The 26,034-nt window shown below is 36.9% G+C and overlaps 1 protein-coding gene and 1 long non-coding RNA gene across 2 annotated transcripts; one reads left to right on the top strand and one right to left on the bottom strand.

The window, feature by feature from the left end:
• Positions 1–441: 441 nt before the first annotated feature.
• Positions 442–1,318, bottom strand: LOC114276493 (uncharacterized). The gene is made up of 2 exons (XM_028218272.2): positions 758–1,318; positions 442–654 (listed from the first exon to the last, which is right to left on the bottom strand). Exons 1-2 carry the CDS (start codon positions 1,179–1,181, stop codon positions 569–571), a joined length of 510 nt encoding a protein of 169 aa, XP_028074073.2. The 5' UTR covers positions 1,182–1,318; the 3' UTR covers positions 442–568.
• A 7,845-nt stretch (positions 1,319–9,163) lies between these two features.
• Positions 9,164–10,484, top strand: LOC114276492 (uncharacterized). Its single transcript, XR_003634261.2, has 3 exons — positions 9,164–9,825; positions 9,915–10,006; positions 10,115–10,484. It is a non-coding gene; the product is annotated as an uncharacterized LOC114276492 (long non-coding RNA).
• The last annotated feature ends 15,550 nt before the right edge of the window (positions 10,485–26,034 follow it).

Raw genomic sequence — 26,034 nt, 5'->3', positions numbered from 1 at the left:
TTTATATCAAATTAATATGAATATAATGACAGTCAACATCCTGATACATGTGAACTACCAAAATATAATGGCAATCAACATTAAATATCAACATTAATATAGGGTATGAGAGATTGAGGGTATTTTAGTCCTTCTACCTCAAATAGGATCTAATGGAATAATAAAAAAGAATATGAGTTGGAATGAAATAGTAAAAAAGAATACGAGTTGAATAGAATAAAACTTTTAAAAAGATAATTTAACAAAAAAACTCTCAATAAAATATATATTTTATAATAATATTTGGATAGAGAGAATGCATACGAGCATTAGAGATTCTCTTTCAATTATAATATTTTATATGAGTCAGTACTTAAATTTTCTTATTAAAAAATTAAAAAGTAATCTTAGGTAGGCATTAACAAAATTATTTAATTGCAATAGTCTGTCATCGTATAAACATTCGACTCAAATATAAGAAATTTGTTATATAATAAAAAAAATCCTACAATAATAAAACATAAAATATATGAATTTAATGTATAATTGTACGCAACAAAATTGGTTGAGAAAAAGAAAATAAAGTATTTCAGTTTGGTGAAGATTGTCGCACAACACAACCAACAACCTGAGCCCACTGCCTCAATCTCGTCTTCATCGTCTCCGGATCATCACCTTCAAAAAATTCCAAATTAAAATAATTCAAAATCAAAATCAAAATCAATAACCACAGCCGTTGGATCATTGTAGATTAGAATGAGCACCGTTAGATGAATACCTGAGTCGAATATAGTGGTGGTGCTGGTGCTACTTCTAGGGCTCTCAATCGGCAACGACGAAGAATCGGAGTCAGAAATCAGCGTCGACGTTGATGACGATGATCTGGATAGTCCTCCATGGTGGTTGTTATACTGCTTATTCACAGCGTAGTAGAGTTCCAAAGCAGGAAAGGCATCGGAGAGTTTCGGATCGCTATCGGGCGAGTCGGAGTCGAATCCGAACCCCAACTCGAAGCAGGCCTTCAGTTCGTCGAAGTCGTCGTCGGTGACGCTCTTGGTGCGGCGGAGGAGCCGGCGGCGCAGCTTGTGGTTGTCCTTCCGCCTCGACCAAGTCTCCTGTCGGTGGATGTCCGGGGACCACGACTGTTGCTTCAATAGTTGTGGCGGCGGAGGCTTCGATTCAGACATTGTGTACCACCGCATACACGAAGTCTGCGGCGGTGTTTTGGGATCTTCGCGGCGGAGATGGCCGGGGGTTGTGTTGTGGAAAAGCTTGGGCTTTTTTTTGGTTAGGCCTTTATAAGGTAAGGAAGTATGACGAATCTGGGGTCTACTGGGTTTTGGGGGAAATTATATAGTCGTACGGGGACAAATACATATATTCTTCACATGCTTTTCATTGGTGTTAAAACTGAAAATTCATGTTATTTTAGTCTTTCATTTTTTAAAATGACTAATATTTTGGGACAATAAAAAAATAACATAAGGGACTTATTAATGTTAATGAATTTTAAAAAAAGGCAAAATAAGAAATTCATATTATTTTAGTCTTGAATTTTTGAAAATGGACTAATATTTTGAAATAATTTTCATTTTTCATTGTCCCAAAATATTAATCTCTTTTCAAAAATCAATGATAAAAAAAAAATGAGTTTCCTATTTTTTCATTCTTTTAATTAACATTAATATTTTTGAAGTCCAATAATTATAGAGCAATGATTAAGACTCCCACCCCCACAAGACCCTTACAAATCTGGACTACTCATGTGGACCGCATACATACATGAGTGGACCCCACACATATATGGAGGGCCAGTATAACTTTGGGGGGTGTGGGGTTATCCTCAAAGGCGGTCCCAAACATTTCTCATAATTATACTACCCACAAAATTGAATTTCTCAAAAAGAACTAATATTTTGAAACAAAGAGAGTATATTATAGGATAAATTACATTAATTTTCTTTGAAGATTTAAAATGTGTATATTTAAGTTAAATATAGTAAATTTTACAATTTTGATATAATTACACTAACCTCTATTTTAGAATTTTTTTTTTTTTTTTTTAGTATTTTAGATAGGGATTTTTAAGAACGTTAAAGAGATCAAAACTAATACAAGTACACAAAGATAGGGCAAATATATATATTTTAATGTAAAAGGGATGGTAATATTATTTTTTTTTTCATTTATACAACTAACAAATTTTAACAATAGAAAAAATAAATGTTATATAAATTAAAACTTTAAGATAACCTAATATAATTATGCCAATCTTGTGAGATTTATTATAATATCATAAATTGAACATAATCATATTAAATTTTTAAAATTTTTACTTCACATAGATTTTACTCTCATTTTAATTAATAATTCATTAATTATATAGATAAAATAAATTAATCATTATTTTTTTATATTAAAATATATATACATATATATATTTAGTTTGTTTATTTTGTGTTGTGCATTAATTTTATTTAACTTAGTCTTACTAAAAAATAAGAAAGATTTATATAATCGATCCCATTTGATGGAGCTTAAAGTTTGATTTGGTTTGTGTGGGGACATAATTTTGAGTTGTTCACGTGGCTTAGGTGGTTAGCCGATGTGCTATGTGGGTGATTCTGATTGGCTAAGGTATAGTTAGATCACAACTGAATCTGAGATGTTTGGATGAGGAACTAGAGTCCTAGATGATGACAGATTCTTTGTTTGGATAGATCAGGACTCTTGAGAGAGTTAATCTTATTCCAAATTGGAAGAATCCCTGATAAGTGATATCTTAGAAAGAATAAGAGCCCTATGAGGTGACACTTTTAGGAGACAAAGGTATTGATGACTATAAAATGTAGGCATCCCTGTGGGTCTAATGTACGCTTTATTTGGGAGTTGTTTGTTGACTTGAGCCGAGATATTTTTGAGATTGTTTGATGGACTTGATCGTCAGAGTGTCTCTGGGTAGACCAGCCACCAGTCTTGTTGTCTTTTTATGTGTAGATATTGGGCTTCACTATTTTTACACGTACTTTACGACTTGGTTCCCAGAATCTTGGAGAAAAGATCTGATTTAGTTAGGAAATATATGGCCAACATCGTACAAGATCAATGTGTCGAAGACAACAAGTCATGATCTCAATCGAAGGAGTACCCTCCAGTATGTTGTGCAACCAATATGTAACCAACATGTTGGGAGATCGAACATTGTAGGTCTCATGACCTCAGTATGATCGAGGTAATAGGACCTAGAGAGTAGTTATGGAGAGATAATTTTGAGTTATCCACGTGGCCTAGGTGGTTAGCCGAGGTGCCATGTGGGTGATTCTTATTGGTGAGGTGTGGTTAGACCACATCTGAATCCGAGATGTTCGGATGAAGGAGTAGAGTTCTAGATGATAATAGACACTTTGTTTGGATAAGGTAGGACTCTTACAAGAGTTAATTCTATTATAATTGGAAGAGTTCTTGATAAGTGATCCTAGAAAAGATAACAGTCTTTTGAGGTGAGACTTTTAGGTGAGGAAGTCATCCATGATCATAAAGGTAGGCACAATGTGGTCTAAGGTATGCTTTATGTGGGAGTTATTTGTTGACTTGAGCCGAGATATCTGTGAGATTGTTTGACTGACTTAATTGTTGGAGTGCCCGAGTCACCGATCATGTTGTCATTTCTATGTGCAGGTGTTGGGTTTCTTTATTTCTATACGTGCTCTACGACATAGTTCTCACAATCTCGGGGAAGACATCTGATTTGAATGTGAGATCAAAATTCAACATTCACAATTTGGTTATTAAAATATAAAATTTATTCTTTTTCTAAAATTCATTAATGACCAATATAATTTACCTTCTATTTAAATAAAAAAAAAAAAGCACAAGTAGTTCCGTAATTAGGGGAGCAGAATTGCTAGTCATATTTTGCAACATCATTAGAATGTGGAGGACAACACATAAGAAAATGAGTCATAGGGCCCTAAATGAGTTACTAAATATTTTAATAATAGTCTTGCTACATTTTTTAATTGAGGTTTTCAATTCTATTCCTAATGACGTTGTTAAGGTACATATAAAGCAGTTACTTTCATCTTTAAGTCTCCTTTAATTCTATATTATTGGGAGTGAAATTAAGGGAACAAAATTAACGGGATGAATAATTTTTCTTCTAACAAATACTTACATCAGTGTGGGACCTATGTAAGTTCCATGTGGTGTAAGTCCTATACTTATATGACTAATACAACATTTGATAATTTATTTAGGGCTCTAATATTTTTGTTAAAAAATTACGAGAAAGGCTAATCTAGAATGTGTGCGGTACAAGAAATTCATGGAATCTCGTAGAAAAAGAATATAAACAAGCAAAAAAAAATTTTAGATTTTTTTTTTTAATTATACATAATCACTAACAAGAATTTGGTTATTTTTACAAACATGGTATTGATAAATCTAAGTCTAGAAATTCATTTTGGACAATTACACCATACCTTTTTGCCACGTCTTAGAATAAGAAGTATAACGAAAATGACTCATCTCCACGTCACTATCCTTCAAATTTTTTTTTTTTTTTCAAAATTCACTTTTTCGGTCTGACTTTCATAATTCACAGTGAGAATTATTTGTGGAACAAATCAGTTTTATCGAATATCGATAAATAGAAAAACAAAACACATTTTATTTTAAAAAACAAATAATTTAAAATTAAATTCATAATTGGCATTTATTTTAAAAATAAAATGCAAATAGTTCTTATATCTGGTCATATATGGTGAAATTAATTTTTTTATAACTCATTTTTATTATTAAACCTATAAAATAAACGTTTTGAATCATTATCTTGGACCTAAAGCCTAAAATAAAACCTATAAAATTGAGAATGAAAAAATATAGATGATACTTACAAAGAAGGATTCCATTTCCGAGCACACACTTCAGAAAATTGCGAGAAAGAGCCTTCATATTTGACAGCCTGGCTTGGTGTGCGATCGACCTTTACAGCAAGGTGTCTAGCGGTCATCGATCCATTTATTCTTACAGCACAGCTAGGATTCTAGGAATTGAAATTTGTAGCTCCACCTTACTTGATTCTTTTTTCTTTTTTCTTTTTGTGTCAAAAAAACATATTTTATGCTTTTCTTTTTCTTTCGATTTACAAATAATATAGGGCAAATTACAAGTGGGGTTGTTTGGAATTACTAAATAAGTGTATTTCTTGATTTTTATGATAAAACATAAAATATAAATTGAGTTTGAAGTGATGTGGTAGAGACATAATGTGATTTAAATAATATGATGTGACTTAAATATGATAGTGACTTTTTGACTTTTTGACTTTTTTAAATTATGCCAAACTAGGCCTTAAGTCTATAGTTTGGGACTCGTGTTACTTTGGTCTCTAACTCTTTAATTATGACACATTTGACCATGAATTTTGAATTTTATTCCAAATAAGGATAGTTAAAGATTCTATCGCTTAATTTTAAGGGCAAAATCGTCAATTTGATAAAATATAAACTAATTTGACAAAAATAATTATAAAAAAAAAATATTTTAAAATTTTAAAAATTATTTCTACCCACCAAAGATAAAATTATGTAAAATTAATAAATCTTTTAGACATTTATTTATTTATTTATTTTCACTAAATTAATTTTTATTATGTGTTTAGATGATGATCATGTAGTGAGTGGTTGTTTGGATTTTAATGTGTAAGCGATATATTTATATGAAATGTTTTTAGCTTTAAATTTTTTGATTTGATGGATTGGTTTAATAATGATATCAAAGTTGTCGCAATATTTGACTTTTGAAAAAATAGAAACTAATTTAATGCAAATAAAAATATCCACCTATTACATGATTATCATCCAAACACATAATAAAAATTAATTTGTTAACAAAAAAAAAAGTCTAAAAAACTTATCAATTTTACATAATTTTATTTTTAATGGGTATAAATAATTTTTAAAATTAAAAAATATTTTTTTGACATTTATTTTTGTCAAATTAGTTTATATTTTATTAAATTGACGATTTTGCCCTTAAAATTAAGCAATGACATATTTAATTATCTTTATTTGGAACAAGATTCAAAATTCAAGATTAAATGTGTCACAATTGAAAAGTCAGGGACCAAAGTGACACAATCCCTAAACTATAGGGACTGTTGGTGTAATTCACCCAATAATATAAGACAAGGATAAATTATTTTGAGATAATTTATTTTAGAAAAATGATACACTAGTTTACTTTCTAAATTTATAATTTTTTATATCTAATAATATGTAAAAAATTATGATTGGCTTATGATTAAAGAAGAAATTGGAGAAAGAGAGAATTGTTTAAGATATTATATTAGATTGCCACATCATTAATTTAAAAAATAACGCTAATGTTAGAACTTGAATAACACCGCTCTTTATTTTATGATGAACTATTTAAATGAGGGTTTTTTATTTTGTATGAGAGCTTTCAAGAATGCTGTCAGAAAATTCAAATTCTCTAGAAATGATGAGAGACTTAGGTTCCGTTTGGCACAACTCTCAAATTATAGTTCTACCCATTGATTTGAGTGTTTTGTTTGTTTTGAGCTTTCATATGGTAATTCTACGCCCATTTCTCAAAACTCAATTTAAAACATAATAAAAAACTCAATTCAAAACTCTTTTTAAAACTCAATTCAAATTAATAATTCAAAACATAACCAAACACATAATTCAAAACTCTTTTTAAAACTCAATTCAAATTAATATTTTGATTTTTTAAATATTTTAAGTATTTAAATATTTTAAAAATATTTTAATTTTGTTAAGGTTTTAAATATTTAAATATGTTACGATTTTTTTAATTTTTTGAATATTTTTAAATATTAGGATTTTAATTTTTTAAATTTGAAAATATTTTATAAAAATAAATTCAAACTCTATTTTATAAAAATATTTTTAAATATTTTAATTTTTTTGTTATGTATTTGGTTTTGATTTGAGTGTAGAGTTGTGAAAGTAATATGTAGTTTCAAGTTATATATTCGGTTATGAGTTTTAAAAATAATTTCTTAATTGAGTTTTGCTTTATGTGTTTGGTTACGATTTGAATGTAGAGTTGTTTTTAAATTTAAAATATTAACATTTTAAATTATTTAAAATTTTTGAATATTTAAATTATTTAAATTTTTATGATTTAAATTTTTTGAATATTTATTTTAATTTTTTACTTATTAAATTTTTTAGATTATTTAAATTTTTATGATTTAAATTTTTTGAATATTTATTTTAATTTTTTACTTATTAAATTTTTTAGATTATTTAAATTTTTATGATTTAAAATTTTTGAATATTTGTTTTGAAAAAAATTTATTTCCTTTGTAGTATTTTCAATTAAAAAATTGATTAATATTATTTTATGTTAATAATAAAAAAATTTAATTGAATTTTAAAAAGAGTTTGGTTATGAGTGTTGATTATAATTTTCAATAGTGTGAAAGTAGTGTGTTTTGTTATGAGTTATAACAATTTGAATTAAATTTTGAAAACTCTTTTCAAAACTCACAACCAAACAAATTTTCTTACTTCAAATGTCAAATCAAACTTTCAAAACACAATTTCACACTCAATTCAAAACTCAATTCAACACTCTATTCAAAAATCATAACCAAACAAATACACTCAAATCATAATTCCACAACTCACAAACTCAAAATATAACTCATACTCTCAAATCATATTTACAGAACTCTACCAAACGCAACCTTAGATTCTTTAACAATCACAACTAGGAACACAATAGCAAAGAGATGATGGAGATAAGAGACTGGCTGAAGAAGAAGTAAAGTAATTAGAGAGAGAATAATGGTAAAACTCTCCCATGGATCTCTCACTTTCACTCTCAAAGTAGATAATAGAGAAGGGAAATTATTCTTTTCCAAGAGTTGTCTTTTCAAAATCCATCCCTTGTAAAGCTATGGGTAAGTGCTATTTATAAGCACCTCATGATGTAGGACAGAGCCTATGTGTAAGGCACATGAGAAATAGTCCCTCTAACTACCTTGTCCGAGGAGGTGACCTCTCTGAGGATGAGGAAAATCCCGAAGAGGAAATCAACCTCTCGGCGAATCCTTCTTCTTAGCTACACCTAACCAATCCCCAATCATCCCAAAGGACTGAGGTAGTCCTAGAGGACCCCATGCTGCTAATATTTCCAAGTCTCATAGACCCCTCGGGGTCGTGCCACCTTGACCCAAATATAGGCTAAATCAATCGATGAGTGAATTCATCTTCACTCACCGTCCTTGGGATTTAGGCTCTTTGTTTGGGCTTTAACCGCACTCATGATTTTGGTGGATTGATCCCGGAATGCTCCAAGTCCACAAATGTTCTAGGACTCACCAATGAAGAAGTTTCTAGATTGTAATCGAATCCATTCAAAGCCTGAGTGCCTCGGATCACTAGGTTTGCTTAATACCCTTTCGAGTCTGGGCTCGAGTAAGTCTCTAAGTTTGTGGATTCGAACATTTTCAAGGCTTAGAGTGATCTAGCCCGTTTGATGGCGATAAATCCGGGGCCCATCAATCTTGAACTTTTTGATTGGGCCTAATTAATTTTAATGGGCCTGACTTGACCCCTCCTACATTTTGCCCTTTGTATGTATGAGAAATTTTAGTTTTCTTGGACAAGCACATCCTTTCTTCCTTGACTATGTTTCGCTTCACCTCCTTGGGCGTGTGTTGTCTTGATATAGTCGATGGAAAAGGTTGACAATTAATAAGAAGGAATCTTTTATCCCTATGCCTTGTTTGGTAAACACACTTTTGTGCCTTTTAATTTATTTCCTCAAAGAAAATTGAAATTGAAATTGAATTATTACGCCAAGTTTGGCAATCTAAAAATAATCCATCTTTTTATTTTTTTATCTTTTTTTTCATCACATCACCTCTCTATTTTTTTGTATATCTTTTCATAAAAAAATAAAAAATACACTTATTTAAGTCATTTTAAACGATCTCTTGCTACTATTAATTTTTTTGAAAATCTAAGGGCCTATTTTTTGATTTATCCATCTAGAAAAGTGGCAACCCACTGCTTTTCTTTTTTTTTTGAAATTGAAAATCCGTAAAATGCTCGGCCCTTTCTGTATATATGTCATCAAAAATATCTGAGGGACCATAAAATCACACCTTTTTTTTTGTTCCCAAATAAATTTTGTCCTTATCCCTTTTTTGCCCAACCCTATTCTCAGCCCACTCTCTCTCTAGACCGAGAGACCCAAAGCTCTGTTTCTGCGATACCTCACCGCCTACTGCTGCAACTCCGAGCACCGCCACTGACCTGTCCTAGTTTCGACTACCGCAGACGTCGCGACCTAGCTACCGTTCTATCCCAGCTCCGATTGCCGCAAACGTCACGACCAAAGCTCTACCTCACCATCGGTGCTTTACTTCAGCTTAGTGACGTAACTCCTCAGAGATCCAGATACATTGGAGTTCGGTTCTGCTAACTAGCACCGACGCTGACTCTGACTCCGACTCCTCTACAACATCACTGCTGCTTACGACCTCGACTACCCAACGCCGACCACTATCGGTTTCTCACTGCTGCAACTTCGTCGCCAGCCTCGACTGTCCAACGTCGACCACACTCGTCGCCCACTCAATGTGACGTGTGTGGTCGTTAACGCTTCTGCGACATTGCTGCTGCTTCTAGCCTTGACTGTCCAGTGCCGACTACACACGTCACCCACTCAACGTGACATGTGTGGTCTTGCCTAGCATTGTTTAGCTAGTCGTCGACCCTGGGTGTGTTTGTTTCACATTTGCGGCCTTGACACTGCTTACAGCCGCGGCTTGCCCCAGCTTCGGTTTGCATTATTCTCAATTTCTTTCTTGCTCATTGTTGCTTGGAATCTGCTCTTGCTAATTACGGTCTATATAACTTTGCCGATTTCAGCTCGTATTACCTACATCGGCCTTGGACTTCATCTGTGCATCCTTATACATATTTTCTATTAACCGACTTCATCCCTTCGACTGCCCAGATTTGTGAGTATAAATTTAGATCCCTCTTTCTCTTGTATATATATATATTTAGAAGCCTTTCGTGAAAAGCCTATTTCAAAATCTATAATTCCAATGACTTTTTTTTTGTAGCTCAAGAACTTTGATCTACTGGGCCTTAATATTTGTGATTTGAAACTCCACTAAGGGCTTGAATAAAACTTTGATGTTGCAACTCCCACCGATGTTGAAATTTGTGGAGCTGGAGAGTGATTGAATTGTTTTTTTTTGTTCATTTGCCATCCTGAGGAAATGACTCCTTAATGCTGGACCTGTTGTCACAAAGACGAATTTTACACAATGTTGGAGGCTGCAGAATTGCCAAAATTTTTATTGTTTGAGAAATTTTTTGTTGAAGAGTATGAGTCATGAAATTACTGTTTTAATTGAATTTTTGTTGATGTTGCTTTGAAACTTGGGGAAAAAAATTGTTGATGACATCCGATGAATAGTTTGCTGATAAACCCATTATGTTGCATATAAATCTTATTATCGAATGATTGATTGTTGCAACCCTTAGAATAGCAGACATCGTGCTTGAATTCTTGATGTAGAATTCCACTTAAAATTTGTTGAATTCGTGGATTCTCCGAGAAAAAAGTAGTTGATGCTGAAATTTTGTTTGAACTCCTATTAATTTATGTTGCTTCAATTCCGATAGTCTGAATTTGATACGGTCGACTCTTTGCTGTTTTAGCTATATATGTCTTCTCGAAAGAAATCTATTGTCCTTGGGTCATCAGAACCGGCTCTTATGAAGGAAAGGGATGTGCCTCCGGTGTTCGAGTAGAGGAAATCTTTTTATTTTGGCCGGAAGGACCCGTTCTGACGAGCGGCTACCTCCACTGCTTCTCTTTTGTCTCCGAATGGGGCTCCATTCTGTATTTCTGAGGATACTGATTCTAGACATAGAGCTCTCATTTCCCTTTCTTCGGTGCTACGCTTTGGAGTTGAGCGATGGGATTTTCCTTACTACTATCCCCAATTCAAGGCTTTCTCCAACCCTTTCTTTGGTTGGCAAGAATGGGTTGATGATGTCTTATCGGACAGGGGCCTCTGTCAGAGACTTCAGGAGGCCCAGTTATTGATTCCAATGAAAATATCTCAATCTTTATCCATTCGCCACAAAAATGCTAGCCTTGAAGCCATGGCTCTCCGGTGGAGCACCGAGACACACACTTTCATATTTGGCCAGCATGAGATGGGGCCCACCCTTGAGGTTGTGTTCATGTTGTTGCACCTAGAAATGACTGGCCCTGATGCCTTTTGCCTTGAGCGGGTACCCCCTGAGGATGATTCTCTAATCCAATCCCTAAAACAAAATCTTCAAGCTTGTGGTTGGTGGAGCTCTATATTTGATGGTTTAGCGAGGAGGACTAAACGAGTGAGGACAAATCGTGCCTCCTACACTGCATGGATCCGCTACTTCTCCAGAGATCTTCAGCCTTCGGCTAGACATGCTGACCTTGGTTCTCAAGAGTACGAGGTCGGTCCGATGTATGGTTCTAGGCTTTGTTTTCTGGGATTTGTGGCTTGCTTCCTCTCATTCTTCATTCTTTTTTGCACACCTCTAGATTCTCTCAATCCTTTTGTCTTCCCATTAGCAGTTAGATTCTTCAAAGGGGATCGGATCCCCTTAGCCCCACTATTTCTTGGAAACCTGTATTACCGATTGGATTTGCTACACCGAGACATGGTACACTCTGTCGGTCGATATGAGCCTGTCTCTTTCGTCTACTGTTAGTTCCTTCTCTGCTTTATTTTTGAGAGGTTTCCAAAGTTTGCCCCTACTCCGACTGTATTCGAGGCGGAAGTCCTTCGGGAGGTAGTAGATAAAGAGGGTATCACTGTGCTTGAAAAGGACGGCTCTCACATGTTGGAGAAGGCAAAGACTTGCTAGCCATTGATCACACATTGGTCACGTGTCATTTCTACATTTTCTCTGAATACTTTGGCGGATGATCCTCGGCGCTTTGTGGCTTGCCCCTATGTATGCCCACCAGTGGGTGTGGCGACGCCACTTATTTACCATGGTTCCTCCCAACTAGTGTCTTTTTCCTTGCCAAAGGATATTTCTACGTATCTTGTTGATATGTTGATAAGTTCGTCCAGTTCACTACCAGTATGGCATGAGGAAGGCCTTGATAGTACCATCTACAGACTTGATAGAGTAGCATGTCAATTTCGATTTGGCCAGTGCGCCCCGGGGCTGACACCTTCTTTGTTGTCTTTTTTGGAAAGCTGCGGGCGATTTACTCCTGGACTTGTACACACCTTACTTCCTGTATCTGGCTTTTTGACACTATCAGATTTGAGTTGGGTAGGGGGTTTCACCTTGTAGACACCCCCATTATTGACCGCCCCTAAGACTTAGGTGCTTGAGGTTGATCACTCGATGATGAAAGTGATGCTGTACAATCGTTCAAGTTTTTCATCAAAAGGCTTTGATTTTTGAGCTTCTAAATCCCAACCTTACACCCCATTTTGGAAAAAAATTATTTTAGACCTTAAAGCTCTATTTTTCAATTTTTTTTTTCAAATGTTTCTACGATGTTTCGAGGCTCGCATTTCGTTTAACATATTGCACTTTTTGGTAAACCAAGTAAGGACAAAGTGGAAATAAATGGAAAAGAGGTGAACTCTTTGAAAAATCTTTAAAAACATCTTATTTATAGGTTTGGAGTTGAAGGAAATATGAGGGGAGGGAAGAAAACTAGTTGGGGGAAAGATTGGGCATCAATCCATTAAGAAAGAAATGAGTAGCCTTCACTAAATTAGGCATATCTCTTCATACACTTAGAATTTATATATGAGGCCACACCATTGGAAACTAGACTTTTGGGGCTTTAATTTAGACTCAAGAATCACCTAAAACCGAGTTTGGATGAGGAAGTTATGCCCGTTTGAAGTTGGGCTTGAAAATGGATTTTTGTGGCCGGCTGGCCACTTTTTGTGGACAGCCGTACAAGTACCTGGTCGGCCTGAGAGGTAAATATTTCAGCCAAGTGTCCCCACAAGCCATTTTTGGTGGCCGACTGTCCCCTTTAGGGGCTGGCCGGCCAGTTATGCCGGCAGAACAGATATTTGTAGATATTTGTTGCTAGCTGTTTCCACAGGTGCATGCACTGCACCAGCTATCTCTATATTGATATTTCCAAGATCGTAACATGTTTTTCTATATATAGATGACCACCTCTTTTGAAATTAGGTTAGAAAAAATTTCAAAAAGCTCTAATACTTGCATAGCACACACACTCTCTCTCTCTCTCTTGCAACCTACACACTCTTTTTCTACACTTCCTAAACCAAAAATTTGGCTCTTCTTGCTGAGATTCTTGAGCTCAAATCTCAGCCTTTGAGAGTGTAAGCTTTGTGGTTTGTGAACAAAGGAGTTACTCCTTTTCAAGAGGTATAACTTTGACTATCTTTTCACTACTTCTTTTTTCTCTTTTCTTACTGTTTTTAAATTGTTTTTGGACTGTTTTTATGGGCTTATGATTAAAAGCTATCTAAGGTAAATGGGTCAACCACCCTTCTTTGAATCTTATCTCCTAAGCTTTTGCCCTTGTTTTTCCTATCTCTTCCTCAACTTTTTCCAAATTTTTACCACTGATTTTAAGAGGTTTTTAGAGGCTAAAAATATAGTTTTGAAGTCCCAAAAATGGAGGGGTTAGCCACCCCTCCTTACGCTTGTTTACTAGTTCAATTTCTCCATTGCTTTAGCTAACTTTTTCAAACTTTTCCATGTTATTTCTAGCACTATTTTTAGCTATTGTAGGACTATTTTACGTTGTTTATTTCATTTATGCTTTGTATAGCATGCTTGTAGTGTAGTTGTCCTCATAGGTTTGGTGGTTTAGGCCTTAGCTACCAACTTATTTGAGTTGATAGTATTTATTTCATGCTTTTCATACTTGTGCTCACATGTAATCACCTCTAAAACCTCCTTCTTTTCTTAACTTTTTATTTCTTTGAGAATTGTTTCAACCAAGTGTTGTTTAAGCTTGAGAAAGTGGCCATACAATGCTAAATGGTTTAATCTCTTCGAAGGTTCATTACCAGGGCATTACCCCTCTCTTATGCCCAAAACAACTTCTTGTTTGACACTCCTCTCTATTTAGTAGACTTAACTATCATTTTTGGACTAAAATGACTAAGGAATGGAAAGGTAATTAAAAGAGGCAATAAAATTGGACTAAAATGCAACAAGACAATAAAATCAACTTAGGTTCAATCGGATATTAATCGAACCCATTGAGTCTTAAGTCATTTCATACTTGTTAGTAATGTTATTGATTCAAGATTCAATGTCAACCATTTTTATTGATCAATTCCATGATAGAGACGAGGTTTTGTTGCTCTTTCACTTATTGAGCTTTGTCCAATTGAGTCATGGGTCATTATGCAACAACCTTGTGACCATTGATGATTTGTGAATTGATTCTACCCCTCCCTTGACCAATTTCATGATAGGGAGAGGCAGAGAGGATAAACATTCCCTGGAAACACTCTATTTCTGCTTTGTTCTTTTTTTGTTACAACAGAGCAATATCAACAATAGTGGCCAGTCGGCCACCATTTGAATCCGGCCGACCACTTTTCTGGCAAGCCGGCCATCTCTTTTTTCAACTAGACAGAATAGTTCTGGTAGCAAAACAGAGACATTTCCGGGCGGAGGTTCGCATTGGCATGCATGGTTCTTTGACCCTTGCTCGAGTTCAATTAGTTTAATTCATAGTTCTTAATTAGCTAATTAATTAGTGAGTTGATTCCCTTGAATTGTAATAACTTAGTTAATGCATCTTGTGTTGTAATTAATTAGTTAATTTAATCTTAACTTGTAATAATTAGCTAGTGTAGTTAATTAATTTCATGTGGTGTTGTAATAATTAGCTTAGTTAGCTGGGACATTCATTCAGACCTTCTTGTGCGAGGGCAAAATTATTATAATGTGTATGTCTTCCAACCCCTATTTCTTTTCCCTTTTATTTACTTGCTTATAATGGATAGCATAGAGCATGACGTTTCTTTTAGCATTTTCCATGATTTGCATCCATTCATCTTGCATGCATAAGGTTCAGTTCATTATTTTAACGGCATTGTCATTTATTACTTCCTTGAATACGTGCTTCACCGCATGCTATCAAAGTGATTCACATGACATATTGGACAACGGGACCTATTAGTTGCATTTTTGCATGTCCTACATTAGCCATCTTGTATCGTTAGAATCATGCATTTTTTCTAAATCTTTTGTTCTTTTTGGCTTGCCTTGGAGTACTAGGTGAGCGTTTTTGCTTTAGCATATTGCATGCGTGTGATTGTTGCCATGACAAGCATGTTACCATAAGGCTAAGTGCTTAAATGATATATCTCTTGAATTCCTGTGGATGAAGGCTAATTGCTTAAGTTGGAATAATTTGATTAAATGTACATACGACATCGTTTTTTCAAGTGGTACATATTCAAACACTTTTCAAAACAAACATAAAATCATAGTGTTCGAAATTGAGCAAATTAGTTTATACTTGTATGAAACATGTAGTAAAATTAGCCTAATAATCGGAACAAGAGCATATACTGTATCTAAGAATCACATCATGATTAGTAGAGGCCGATGTTTGATCGGGTGAGTGGGGTGCTCAATTCACGACCTTCCCCTCTCATACCTAAGTTCCCATGCCGAGACATTTTGGTGATAACGGATAAGTGGCTTTTGGCACAAGTCATGGGTTTCCTAAATTTTCCAAAAATATTTAGGTGGCGACTCTAAAATCTGGCAAAGCAGTCTATTTTTGACATTTTTGATTCAAAATCGATTTTCCAAAAGATTTGCGGGATTTGGACTCATTTGTGTTTATCTATTTCACATTACTTGTGGAATCATATTTAGAACCATTAGAGTTCGAACTGTAGGGCTAATCGTATCCAAAAGGAGCACGAAGAGCAAGTTACAGTTTCTGGTGACTCTGTAGGGGATTTAGAGAACTTGACTTGAACTTCATGATGTGAAATCTTATCTACATATATATGTTCTTTGTATCACATTTGCATTGGTGCTTATAAGTCATTGTGTTTTCCATCAGCTATCCCTGGACGGTTTGTCGGAGGCTTGCCCAAAAAGCTTGCCAAAAGGCTGACTGGTTGTGGTCTCTGCCATGTTGGAAACACAACCCTCGGATCTGGATTACTGTCGTATCGCTTGATCCTCATTCCACTTCTCGGTGTTAGGTGTGAGATGTATATTAGGTAGTCTTGCAGAGGTACCCCTTTTGACCAATCAGCCTAGCTGCATATAGTAAAGGCATAATGACTGTTCCAACTTAGGACAGGATGCTCACCCGTATACAAGATTTTGTGCAGCTACTTACGTGAAGTTATGAAACCCTAGATCACTCCAAAACTAAGACAGGGAAACCCTAACCTGTCATAGGGGTGTTTTGAGTGCTTTTGTGCAAAATGTGAAATCCTTGGAAATGTGTGATGCAATCGTGGGAGAGTCTTAATCTGAGGCGATTCTTTTCAACCTTGAGGATCATATCAGAATCAGAATTTGGGTTGAAATCTAGGGGTTTGTGTTTGATATGGCTGAATTTTTAGAAAAACTAGAACCAGGGCCAAAAAATTGTATCTTGCTTTGCTTTGACTGGCATACCCGATATCCTGATCTGATGAGGCATTTGTTTTTAATGCCAGGTTTGTCTGAGCCAAAGAAAGAGCAATACCTAACTCAACAAAGGCCAAGCCCAATTCGACCTGGAAAGTCTTAACCTATCACAGTTGATCCAATCCTAGAAAAAAAATCCACTCAGCAAAGGTCTAGTCCATCTGATCCCCAAAAAGCCAACTCAGAAAAAATCCATCCAATGCCAAAAGACTCATTAAAAAAGCCCAATCTAATCAAACCTGTCTATACTAATCCAATTAAGATACATCAAGTATAACTGGGTCAAAATCCTTGTTAGTCAGCTCTCAACTTACACCAATCTAACTCAGTAGACCTGTGATGGCACGGTGTTCAGAAGAAGTTGTGGCCATGATAACGGCCCTAAACCAAGGAATTGCCATGCAAGATGAGAACATTACTGAAATGCAATGCCTATATGGGGCATCTACCATACATCCAATCCCGGGCCCCTAGCCAAACTTTGATCCACCTCCGCCAACTGAAGATTTGCAAGGTCCAGATCATTGAGAAGAGTTGGCTCAAACTCGAGTTTTCAGACCCCTGGTGTAGCCTAATGAGGGTCTTTTTCCCCTTGATATTAATTACTAACCTTGTTAAAAATTACTAACCTTGAAAAGCAATTCAAAAAGGCATAGGGAATAAACTCCATTTCCGACTTTGAGGATGGGTACACAAATGCTGTCGTAAGGCTTCTAGATAGATTCAAAATGCCACACATTGACCGTTTTGACGGGTCTGGAGATCCTATGGTACATATCTGGCTTTTCTTGGACGTTCTGAAACCAATGGGTTTGACTAAGCCTCAGAAACTCTCTTTGTATGGAAGAACCCTGTCGGGTATAGCAGCCACTTGGTGCGCCAAGTTAGAGGATAAAGTGAAGCAAAACTAGGAAGATTTGGCTGAGGCATTTGTCAATCAGTATTCTTACAATACCTAAATTGAAATAACCACCTAAGAGCTTGAAGTAACCCACCAGAATCCTAAAGAACCTTTTATGGAATTTGTTGCAAGGTGGAGAGCAAAGGCATCACAAATGACAGATCGACCTTCTGAGAGGGACCAAGTGCGGATAGTGGTGCAGAACCTTGAGCCTGAAATGTTACAAAAGTTAATAGTCGCTCCACTGTTCACTTTCAAAACTTTACATAAATTAGGGGTTCAGATTGTGAGTGTATTCAACAAAGGGATTATTCCCAGAACAAGCGAACCAACAAGGAGGGTGTTTTCCAGGAGTACCAATGCTAGTAGTAGCACTATTCCTAAACCCACTGAAATCAATACCATTTTCACCAAGCTCAAAACTGCCAACCCCTTCGCCAGTACTAGCCCAACTTGAGCTCAAGGTAGAACTTTCACCTCTCTCTATATGAGCCTAACCAACGCACTAAAAGTCCTGATAAAAAAGAGGGTATCTCAAACCCCTTGATCCCCAACCTCTTCTTGACCCACTCCTTGCTAGACATAACCCCACCAAATACTATGTATACCATTAGCAGCGCAATCATGGCACCGATTGTTGCTATCGCCTTCATCATGAGATTTAGAATCTCATCGACAACCAGACGATAACTGTACCTCAAGAACCCAATGTTACCACTAATCCACTTTCCATCTATGACCAAGTACCTCCTCCTCACCTTAACCTCATCCATACACTACCACTTACCTTCAACCCCAGCATATACATCACCCTAACCCATCTACCCAAGCCAAAGGTGCTCATTGTTGAAAGTACCGATTTGTGTATGATGGATGCACCCAATTTGGTTTAGGTATGCCAAAAGCACCAAATGGCCAAACCCACTACTGCTGAGATGTTGAGAATGATTGAAGACCTTCAAGGAATGGTGGCAAATTTAACATTTGGGGTTTTGATCCCGTCAAAAAGCTTTCCAATCTTGGGGCGAGCTACAGTTAAAAAAGGCCAAGCTGAAACTATCTCCAGTCTAGATGATGACAGATCAACAACAAATGGGCCTCATTTTGATATAGCCACCTAATCCTTTGGCCAAGCAGAAACAAGTGGCAAGAACAAGGCTGGGACAAGTATTGATCCCTATGTACATCTTTGGTGGGCTATTGAGACTTTGAAGGTCAAAAGGTTGAACAAGCAACAAGTGCTCGCAGTTGTTGCAAAGATTGTGGATGACACTTTTGTCACTCAGGTTGAGAGCATTTTGAATCAGAGGGTAAGCCATGAAAAAGGATGCTTTACCAAAAACACATATCCTAATTCCAGTCCCAAGCCCATGAATACCCAACCAACACCTGCTAACCCATTTGCCATTCCAAAACTAGTGCTCCCTGCTCCCAAAATCGAAACTTCGCCCATCTCCATATGAGCCTAGCCTGTGCATTGAGAGTACTGACGGAGAAAGAGTATCTCAAATCTCTCGATCCTTGACCTCTCCCTACCCCTCTCCCACCTAAACATCCTACCTAATATTGCACATTCTATCAGCAGTATGATCATCATACTGATTGTTGCTTTTGCCTTCGCCATGAAATTCAAGACCTGATTGACAATAAGGTCATCACTCCACTTGAAAATTCCAAAGCTGCCAATAAACCTCTCCCTGACCGCACTAGATAGCCACCCCATAGCATAAAATCCACCCACATCTTGCCAATAACCAACCATTACCCTAGCCAACACATCATACCTGCTAATGAGCCTAAACCAATTGTGTTCATTCCAGAATCTTTTGATTCTGATTTGAGCAAAAGGAATAAAATCTTTGAAGAGATAGAAAGTTTACTCAATGTTGGTGAGTTCAAGCTTGATGAGACAGTGGGCTGTTTAGAGATGCCAGCACTGATGGTTGGAATGATGAACCTCAGTCTCAGTTAGGGGAATTGTTGAAAGCATTTGGAAAGGACCTTCTGAACTAGGGGCATGGTGTAGACACCCCATTTCTGACCGTCCTCAAGACTAGGACGTCATCGTTTGAACACTCGATGATCATTCATGTTCGTGTTCGTTTTGAGTTTCTGAAGGTCTTGGCTGTGTGCCTTGCCTTCAGACCTCTCGACTTGTCTGTTTTCTGCTTGGTTGTACACCAAGGACTTGCATCTTTGCTTTTGGGGGAAGAGGGTGGTCTACCGGCCAGCCCTACTACCCATTGGCTAGGCCTTGCTTCTATCGGCCATCAGTAGTGGCTGATCAGCTACACTAATGGCCGGTTGGCCACTAACTTTGGCCGAGGCCTTTTTTTTTTTTTCTGTTTTTGCAGATATTTTGGTGCCAGCTGTTCTAGTTGTTGAACACTGAGCTCATCCTCCATACACGTGTATGGAGGGATGAAGCAAGCTTTTTGCTTGCATTTCCTATATAAGGGGAGCTTCCTCCCCCTATTTGAGGGTTTAAAAAATTTCGAGCTAAATTTCCCCCTCTCTCTAGAATTCTCTCTCTCTCTCTCTCTCTCTCTCTATATATATATATATATAAATATATATTGTGCTATATTGCTTGAAAGTGAGTGTTCTTTGCACCTTTGCACATAACCTCTTAGCCAAACCCCATTACCTTGGAGCTGAGGTTTCTTGAGTTTTGTTTGGAGTTTTTTTTTTTAAAGTTGGTTTTGGCTCAGAAGTGCTGTTGTTGCTGCTGTTCTTCACGGGTAAGCCATATTCCTTTTAAAGCGTTGTTTTAGTTGCTTACTTAGCCACCTTTGCATGCTATTTTAGGCCTAGCTTTTAATTACAAAAACCTTTGTTTTTAAGGCTTAAAAATGATAGTTTAAAGTGTTTTTTGGAGTTAGGAGTGTTTCACCCTCTCTGGTGGCTTATTTGCTAAGTTTCTTGCCTTCCTTTCTAGCTTTTGAAACCATCTTGTTTTGGCCTTTTAACCACTAAGTTCCGGAGGAATTTCAGTGGTAGAAAACTTGTTTTGAGGTCCCAAATAGGAGGGGGAGTCCCTCCTCCTCTTGTCTTGTTAGGATGTGTTGTTGGCCTACCAAATGAGCATGTGTTTCTATCCTCTTGAGGCTTAGTTTGAGCATATTTTTGTGACTTTTTGGACCTCCTATAACTCTATTTTTGGCTGGTTTGGTCACCTCTTGCATGCTTCATACACTTGTAGTGTAATCCTACTTGTTGGCCTAACATGCTTCATGTCTTAGCCTATAATTCTAGCATGTATTGGCTCCACTCCAGCATGTTTTTGGCCATTATTTAACATGCTCTAACTCTGATCTTGGTTGGTTGGGTCACCTCTTGCTTGTTTCTTGTACTTGTAGTGCAATCTCACTCATTAGCCTTGCATGCTTAGTGTTTTGGCTTATCATTCTAGCTTATTTTGGCTACACTCCAACATGTTTCTGACATTGTTTTAGCATGCTTAAGGACTATTTTGAATGGTCTTGGCCTTTTGGGGCTTGCTTTGTATAGCTATAGTATAAATGGCTTCACTAGTTTTGAGTTTTGAGGCTTCAAACATGCTTTGTTTGTGATGTTTGCATAATATGGCATCATTTGACATGTAATTTCAGAGCATGTACTACTGTCACACTCTCACATATTTCACTCTCTAAGTGCTTTTGAGTGTTGAGCCTTATGCCTTGTTTGTGTGCATTTTTGTCTAGTCTTTTAAGTTTTAATCCCAGTATGTTTAGGCCATTGTTTTGGCATGATTAAGCTCTGTTCATGGCTAGCTTGATCATTTGAGCATTGTAGTGCATGCCTCATGTGTAATGTTCTTTACTTGCTTTAGTGCTCTTGGCCCCTTAACATGTCTTGCATGCATTGCTTATGTAATAGAGTCCTGTGCATGCCACTTTAGCATTAAAAGATGAACATGTTGTTTGCATTGCATTGTGTTTGGATCGGACGTTAATCCAAACGCAAGGAATGTGGCATGTTTCGTACTCAAAGTGATGAAACGTGTTGCGTTTCTTAGTCGTTGTCATCCTTGATCATGCATGATAGGGTGACGACTTTTCGAGTCTTGTTTGTGCATTCACTAACATTGTGCAAGGTTGACTCTTTGGCCATCATGCATTGAGATGCGTGGTTGGTGGCTTGAGAGCCGAGTACTACGCTCCTTTGAGCTTGAGATATGATAAGGAGGGTAGTTGCACACACATCTCCTTGCAAATACACTGCCATGCCTCTATTTGTGCTCTGTTGCAGCAAAAAGAAAAATTCAGGGAATCAACAGCCGACTGGCCACCGAAGCAGCCGACCGGCCATTAGTACTGGCCAATTACCACCAATCATGGTCGATCATCCCTCAACATGTTCCTGAGATGGGTCAGAAGCAATCTGGAGGTTGGCACACTTTTTAGAGGTCGAAAGATGTGCAAACAGAGTCATCTTGAGGCAAGGCAGTGGATTTTCGGGAGGAAGCAATCGAGCATGCATACCTCCTTTGCCCGCGAGGCCATCTTTCCCGCTTTACTAGCTAGTTCTAGTTAATTACATGTGTTGTAATTAATTAGTTTAATTTGGTTTGTAATATTTAATTAGGTAGAGTTAGTTAATTAGTTTACTTGCAATAAGTAGCTTAGCTTAGCGTAGCTAGTTAGCTTATTTATTCGGACCCTCCGTCGAGAGGGAATATTGTTGTAATAAGGGTGCGTGCGTGTGTGCATGTCTTCCAACCTCACTTCTCTCTCCCTTTTACTTATTAGCTTTTGATAGTTAGTTTAGGGCATATCTCGATAAGCATACCTTATGCTTGCATGTTTGCATTATTCATTTATATTGCATGCACCGGGCTCGGCGCATCATTCAAAATGCATTGTATTTCAATACCTATTTGAATACATGTATCAAAGTGTTGCATTCATATGCCATCTTAGGTAGCCGAGCCTATCTCATTGCGTTTTGCATGCGTTGCATTAGGCATCTTACATAGTTAGGATCATACATTGATTTCTAACTAGTTTTTCAGTTTTGGCTCGGAGTACACTGCAAATGTTTACGCTTTAGCATATTTGCATGGGTGTGAGTGTTGCCATGACAGCATGTTTGCCATAAGGCTATTTGCTTAAGTGCTAAACTGCTTGAATGCATGTGGATGAAGGTTTCATTACTTGAATTGGAACAATTCATCAAGATGTGAGTTTTAAGCCCACTTGAAGTGACAAATCATCATGTTTTAAACCCACCTTGTTTGATGGCAAATCCGCATTTCTAAGCCCACTCGAGGGTGGCAAATTCAAACCATTTTCGAAAACAAACATTGGATTGTTTTGTTCCAATTTAGGCGATCTAGTCTATACTTGTATGCTGTGCGCATCACGTAGTAAGTTAGCTAAATAACCGGAATAAGAACACATGTGTTTTCAAAACAACATATCATGATTAGTGAAGGTCGATCCTTTGATCAGGCAAGTGGGGTTGCTCATTTCAGGACCTTTCCTTCTCGTATCCAAGTTCCCGAGCCGAGGCAACTTTGGTGATGACGGACACGTGGCCTTAGGCACGAGTCAGGGTTTCCTAAATTTCCCAAAAACAAAACATTTAGGTGGTGACTCTATAATCTGGAAAAGCAGTCCATGTTTGGCGCTTTTTGATTAAAATCAGTTTTCCAAAACGATTTGTCGGATTTGGACTCTTTGGTGATTTATCAGTCTTACATTTCACTTTATGGGATTAGATTCAGAATCGCGACAGGAGTTCGAACTGTAGTAGCTATGAACCCAAATCCACGCCCTCTCTGAAAGAGGGGCGCACGGAGGAAGTTCGGGCGGTTTACACATGGTGTGAAAAAGAAATTGTTTCGGTCAAGAAGATGTGTGGGGACAACATAATTGTGAGGCTCAATCTGTGAGACTCAGTTTGAAAGTCTGGAATTAGTCCTACTAGATATGGATGTTAGTATTGTTGAATTGAATGCTAGTTTGAACCTTTCCGTGGGCTACTTGAAGTTGTTTTTGAATTCCGTAGATGGACTTGAAGAATGGAAACCCTTTTTGTCTCTAGAGTGCTGATGTTGTTTTGAGTTATGTCCTGTAAATAGTTGAGTGGCGAGTTTTATTTTCTTTGTCTTTTCTTGTGTTATTGTGACAGTTGTGTCTTTTTCTTTGAGTAGCTCTCGTGTACCCTCAGGTCTTCATTTTTATAAAAAAGTGGAAGTCAAGTTTCTGATCATTTTATTATGCCTATAGTAACTTATGTGTGACCTTTGAAAATAGAAAAAGTTTTGACTTTGTTTTTGAATGAGATTTCGTTAATAAGTACAAGTGTTCAGAAGGATCCCCTAAATGGTTTGAGTGAATTCTGACTTATCGGCGCAAAGTCCATGATCTCAAAAGTTTAAGCTACTTCTTCAGCTGTTTCTTCTACAAAACTTGCAGAGATAGATTAAGAATTGTGTGTGGTATTTTACATTGTCCTAGGGATTATCTTCACCGTTAGGCAATCATTTTGGCAAGCACGAGAAAAAGAAAAAAGAAAAAAGAAAAGAAAGGGAAAAAAAGAAAAAGAAAAGGGAAAATAAGTCAACCATCAAGTCAGAGGTATTTCAATCAACTATGAGGAAGGGAACTTTTGTTTGAATCTAGGGAAGCCAATGCAAGGAAGTACCACATTGCAAGAAGGACCAACTTTCAAGATGGAGAAAGGAATAAGACATGCATAAGAGAATGGAGAACCAAGCTCAAATCAAGGTGAAGCCAGTTCCAGTATTAGGGCAAAGATGACTATTGATCAAATTCACTGCAAGTGTTGTAACGCTCCTTGAGAGGCTCGCTAGGCTGAAAACCCGACAGGGCGACCTAGGAAAAAGTTAGAGCATGAAAAATGATAAATCAAATAAATAGAGCTCGTAAGGTTGAAAACCCCGAAGGGGCGACTTTGGAAAAAAGTTAGAGCGCAAAAGGAGAGTGTCAACACCCGAGTGAACCTCAGCCATGAACTACATTGACCTGATTCCTATTCTTGGGATACGTAGGTAACTTCATCCTGAAGTTCGGTCTTGACTATATCCATTTCATCTATCTCGACCTAATCATCTTGCCCAATTCATGTCATCAGCTTCGCATCAATCCATGAGCTACACCGATTGCTGTGTATATCACATACTTGCGTTGGGTAAGAAAGAATTAGCTTGAATCAACAAGTGGAACAATTTTCAATACTTGAACTTATCAGTAAAATCTCTAGCTTGAGCAAAAAAAGGAATCGAAATTGAGTTTTAAAGGGAACATAAGTAATACTAGGGGCACTATGAATGATCAGCTACCTTGAGTCTTCTTCTGCTTTTGGGTTAGTTGTGAGTTCTGTTGTGTCACGCTTGGTGTTTTAGTCTGCGCTCTTCATCGAGTCACCATAACATGTCTATCGCTCAAAAGCGCTCTTCATTGAGTCACCATAGCATGTCTATCACTCAAAAGCGCTCTTCATCGAGTCACTATAACGTGTTTTGTCGCTCAAAAGTGCTCTTAATTGAGTCACCGTAGCGTGCCTGTCGCTTAAAAGTTCAACAGAGTGGCATCGCCAAAATTCCATACATGAGCATTCACTTAAAACTCAAAAACAAGTCCATATGTGGAATTCATAAACAAACTGAGAGTGCCCATACAAAGGGCTTCACGTTCATGATCATTACAAAATATATCCATCACTACTTTAGAAGGGATTGGAGTAAGTTCTCAACAGGCTGGAACAGAAAAGAAGCATGAGCCTAATTGGTTGGAAACAGTTCCAGGATTTGATGATCCCTATTACATGGTGGCCAGTGACTAGACACTGAGGGCAATTTTCAGTACATCTGATCGGGCCATCCATCGAACAATGGACATGAACCCGACCAATGGCTGATGACTGGACACTGGGGTAATTTTCAGCGCATCTGATCAGGTCATCAATTGAACAAGGGGCATAAACCCAACCTTTTTCTCAATCTGCTCAGAGCCATTTGTCGGGCACTTTTCCCTGGATTAGGGTAGTTTACTCCCATGATGATTCTAATATGATTCTGTTTTCGAAAGTTGTTTCCAACCTTTCAAAACTCTCTTGGGATTGTTATTTTCCCTCTGATTAATACGTGTGTTTTGTATTATACCTGAATGCTCATACACTCTGGTTGATTTGAATTGCGTGATTGGTTGCTCTTGCTCTTGACTTTGTTCTGTACTTGTAATAACAGAGTTTCGTCGAGATGCCTCCCTTTGTGTTACCTTTTAATAAATTGTGGCAGGTTGCTTTATACCCATTTCATAAGGTACATGATGCACTACTCTATGTATTGCTCATTTCCCTCTACATACCATGCATCATTTTCCTTGTATCGCACTGTTTTGTGCATTCTACCTTGTATCGCACTATTTTATGCACCTTACATCGCACTGTCTTGTGCACCTGCATCGCACTATTTTG

Source organism: Camellia sinensis, chromosome 3, assembly GCF_055761805.1.
Source record: "Camellia sinensis isolate YWXY chromosome 3, ASM5576180v1, whole genome shotgun sequence".
NCBI lineage: Eukaryota > Viridiplantae > Streptophyta > Magnoliopsida > Ericales > Theaceae > Camellia > Camellia sinensis.
This window is presented reverse-complemented; position numbering and strand designations above follow the sequence as displayed.